Below are 4,426 nucleotides of genomic sequence, written 5' to 3'. Positions count from 1 at the left end.
TTTTTGTAACTTCAATAATGATTCATCTTTATTTATTTTATACAGTGAGGATAATATGCAGTGTTATTTTATATTTGATTACTTTATCCATTTTCTGTACCTGAAAACTACTGTAAGATACCTGAAAAACCTGAAAAGCACTGTTTATTTTATTTGAATATTTGCTTTATTGTACTTATTTGTGATGTTGCTTGTAGTTTGATTGTTTGTTCTTATTAGGGGCCAAGCACCGAAGGTGCGGAGGCACCTATTGTTATTGTTGGCGTTCTTTTTTTTTATTTTATTTTTTTTTATTATTATTCTTCTTCTTCCGCTCTTGAAGTCTATGGCAACCCATAGAACCGCTTGCGGGAAAGTTGTGAAATTTGGCACACAGTTAGAGGACAGTCTGACCTTTGTCCACAGCAAATTTGGAGTCTCTATCTCAATCCCTCTAGCGCCACCAGCTGTCCAAAGTTGCACTTATGTTTATGTGCTTTTGAACCATAAGGGCTAGAAACAAAATTCTTTTTTCCTCTGATTGGGTCAAGACGAATCGATCGCACCCTATGACGTCATTTTCCGTCATGAAAATTTTTCCGCCATTTTGAATTTTCTGAAAAACCTACTTTTTCGAACTCCTCCTAGGCCGTTACTCCGATTTTCATGAAAATTGAATCAGATCATCTTCAGACCATGCTGACAAAAAGTTATGGAATTCAAGTTGATTCTTCAAACCGTTTTCGAAAAACTCACGAACGAATTGTACGTAGTGCTTGCGAAAACAGAAGTAAGGCTGTATCTCCGCAACGCTTTATCGTATTCAGACCAAACTTGGTACATGTCATCACAAGCATGACCTGAGGTACCATGCAGTGTTTCGGCGCAGCGCCACCTACTGGTGCGGAGATATGAAAAATGGGTATTTTTGCTTATAACTTCTGATGGGTTTGTCCAAAAATCATAAATTTCTCGTTGGATTCGGGGAATCATGCCGAGTCGAATGATATCCAATTTTCCCATATCGGCCATTTTGGCCGTCGGCCATTTTGAATTTTGTGCTAAAATGCTGTATTTTACGAACACATTAACGTATCTTTACAAAACTTGGTATGGGTCATCAGCAGAATGCCCTGAAGGAGTCTGAGAAGTTTCGGCACAGCGCCACCTTGTGGTCAAAAGTTATAAAATTTACAAAAATGCTAATAACTTTTGACTGTATTCACCAATTGTAATGAAACTGGTCTCAGTAGATTCCTTGGGTCATGCTGAGAACATAGATATCACATTTGCTATAGTCAGCTAAACTTCCTGTCCGCCATATTGTTTTTCTTCAAAAACCTACTTTTTCGAACTCCTCCTAGACCGTTGCTCCAATTTTCACCAGAATTGAACCGTGTCATCTTCAGACCATGCCGACAAAAAGTTATGGATTTCAAGTCGATAAGTCAAACCGTTTTCGTATACCGGAGCAAAGAATTTGAGATGTGATGCAAAAATTACCCTTGAAGCTGTATCTCTACAATGCTTTGACATATTTAGACCAAACTTGGTACATGTCATCACAAGCATGACCTGAGGCATTATACAGTGTTTCGGTGCAGTGCCACCTACTGGAGTGGAGATATGAAAAATTGTTATTTTGCTCATAACTTCTGATGAGTTTGACCAAAATTCATAAATTTGGTATGGGTCATCAGGACAATGCCCTGAAGGAGCCTGAGAAGTTTCGGACCAGCGCCACCTCGTGGTCAAAAGTTATAACAAAATTTACAAAAATGCTAATAACTTTTGTCTATATTAACCAATTGTAATGAAACTGGTCTCTGTAGATTCCTTGGGTTATGCTGAGAACATAGATATCAAATTTGCCATAGTCAGCTAAACGTCCTGTCCGCCATATTGTTTTTCTTTAAAAACCTACTTTTTCGAACTCCTCCTAGACCGTTGCTCCGATTTTCACCAAAATTGAACCGTGTCATCTTCAGACCATGCCGACAAAAAGTTATGGATTTCAAGTCCATATGTCAAACCGTTTTTGTATACCAGAGCAAAGAATTTGAGGCATGATTCAAAAATGACTCTTGAAGCTGTATCTCTTCAGTGCTTTGACATATTGACACCAAACTTTGGAAGTGTCATTGTCACCTCACTCTGACCATACCACAACAATTTGGACACAGCGCCACCTATTGGTCGAAAGTTATGAACCAGTAAATCCTCATTTTTGATAATTTTTCAGCTCTTATGCCTAAAATTATCTTAATACGTCTTTAGGCCGGAACACACCAAGCCGACGGTCGGCCGTCGGGCAGTTTTTCTTCGTCGGCCGACTAAGTTTCCTCGGTGTGTTCTGCACCGTCGGCTGAAGTTGGTCCTCGTCGGCTTTGTTTCGGCCGATTCGAAATGTTGAATCGGCGTTGGACCTCGTCGGGCCGTCGGGCCATATGATCATTCTGATTGGCTGTTCAGCTAGCGAACCAGTGCATGAGAAAAGAAAAACGGAAGTGACGAAGCAAGTAAACGACGAAGTCAAGAGGGAACACACATTGTTTACCTTAGGTACGTGAAAGACATGGCTATCTGGAACGAGGCAAGTGAAGACGAATTGATCAACATGATCCAGGAAAGGCCGGGTTTGTATGACATTACGGAAAAATGTTATGTCAACCGTGTGCTGAAAGCTGAACTGTGGCGTGAGATCGAAAATAAACTCGTCATATCAGGTAAGATTTCCTTTTTGGCAATTGAGAAAGCTTGTTTGTAATTGTTCAATAGTCCATAGTAAAACTAATATAACCATTTTAGTGTTTTGTGTGTACCAAACTAAGTTTGTTTATGGAAACAGACAGTAATTAATATGTGCTGTGCTAGCATCTCATATTTCATAATAATATTAAAGTTAATCAAATTGTTAATAATATAATTAACAATACAGCAAAAAGTAACATTTGTTGGCATAACAAATACTCATTAAAGTGACAAAATAAGCAGCCATAACACTTAATGCTTACAAAATTTTACTTTGTCCCTCAGAAAAAGAGCTCAAGAAGCGGTGGGATTCATTGCGAACCCAATACATGCGTTATAAGAAACAAGGACCCTCAGGAAGTTCTGGAGCTCAGAAGACTGGCAGGCAGCAATGGATCCTGAACCGCCTGCAGTTTCTAGAGCCTCACACAAAAAGGAAGGAGAGCACTTCAAATCTAATGATCATGGTAAATAAACAAATATATTTATATTTATTTATTTATTTATTGTTTAATTTCAGAATAAAATAAACATTTTGCTTTTTGTAAGATGGCAAGTGCTTCTTTAAAAGAGTCTATTCACAAGTAACTCCGCATATTAAGTCAAGCCATTACATTAACTTGTCACATTTGTATCTTATGTTTTTTAAGGAACCTGCGGCTGATAGTGATTCCTGTTCACCCTCAGATGGTACCAACAGTGACACCTGGACTGGCACCCATGAAGACCCCAGCTTCAGTGATGCTGACCTACGGTCAAGTACACCCTTGGCTGAATCCACCATCTGTGGAACTGAGTCCACAGCCATGAGAAAGGACCATTTGCAAAGCTCCAACATAAAACCAAAGCCTCCAGGGAAGCGCAGGAAGATGCAAGACGAATCCTCCAGCGAGGAATCCACAAACTTGATGCGCACCATCGGCAAAACTCTGGAAAAGTTGGCATCACAGGAAAACACCAATGATGCCATCTCAGCTTACTGCAAAAATCTTGAACACAGAATGCGGAATTTGCCACCACATCTACTGCCACATTTCCAGCATGAGGTTGATAATTGCATTTTCAAATATTCAGTGGGCCACAACCATGCACTGGATGCATCTTCCAATCAGTATACACACTTGTAATTTTTTATGTAGCAAAATTGTAAACAGATATTGTAGCATTTAGTAAATATGTCACGCTTAGTTGTACGTTATATTAGAGTACTTATGCAAAGTTTATATTTCTGTACATTTTATTTATTTTAAATACCAACTGTTGATATTTTTCTGTAAATTACCTTAATGCTATTTTTGCACATTTGAAAATAAAACACTGACTTTGTGTAAAAGGTACTTCACTGTTCTTTATGTAAAAAAAAAATCACAAAACACAATGATGTAAAAATATAAACTTTATTTTGCAAATTCACACCATTGTTATAAAACATAAACCAAGGTCAAGGGGGAAAGAAACAAGTTTGCTACATGCTTATATTTTGCCCCACTGAAAGGGCACTGCACCGGTGTCCGAATTAAAGTACTGGCACAGTTTATCCCTGAGCTGTTTGGCGTGTGTTGTACTGTTGGTTGTGCGTGGCAGAGAGGCCTGCTGTAGGCCAGGGTCTTCTCTCCATCTTCCAGGGACAGTGTCATGATCTTGTTCTTCCTGGTCGATTCCTGCCATGTACACTTCACAGCACTCTTTGCGCAGA

General features: G+C 39.0%; 1 protein-coding gene across 1 annotated transcript; it reads left to right on the top strand.

Annotated features, from left to right (window-relative positions):
- Window positions 1-2,322: 2,322 nt before the first annotated feature.
- LOC137024036 (transcription factor Adf-1-like) lies at window positions 2,323-4,160 on the top strand. The gene is made up of 3 exons (XM_067391193.1): window positions 2,323-2,705; window positions 3,016-3,197; window positions 3,381-4,160. The coding sequence occupies exons 1-3, from the start codon at window positions 2,555-2,557 to the stop codon at window positions 3,855-3,857; spliced, it is 810 nt and encodes a 269-aa protein (XP_067247294.1). The 5' UTR covers window positions 2,323-2,554; the 3' UTR covers window positions 3,858-4,160.
- The last annotated feature ends 266 nt before the right edge of the window (window positions 4,161-4,426 follow it).

Source organism: Chanodichthys erythropterus, chromosome 8 (genome assembly GCF_024489055.1).
Source record: "Chanodichthys erythropterus isolate Z2021 chromosome 8, ASM2448905v1, whole genome shotgun sequence".
In the NCBI taxonomy this organism is placed as follows: domain Eukaryota; kingdom Metazoa; phylum Chordata; class Actinopteri; order Cypriniformes; family Xenocyprididae; genus Chanodichthys; species Chanodichthys erythropterus.
This window is presented reverse-complemented; position numbering and strand designations above follow the sequence as displayed.

Excerpts from the sequence above, each read along its gene's own strand:
- LOC137024036 (XM_067391193.1), top strand. The coding sequence starts at position 2,555 with ATGGCTATCTGGAACGAGGCAAGTGAAGACGAATTGATCAACATGATC. Across the intron at positions 2,706-3,015 it reads AAATAAACTCGTCATATCAG|AAAAAGAGCTCAAGAAGCGG; the intron begins GTAAGATTTCCT and ends TTTGTCCCTCAG. Across the intron at positions 3,198-3,380 it reads CTTCAAATCTAATGATCATG|GAACCTGCGGCTGATAGTGA; the intron begins GTAAATAAACAA and ends ATGTTTTTTAAG.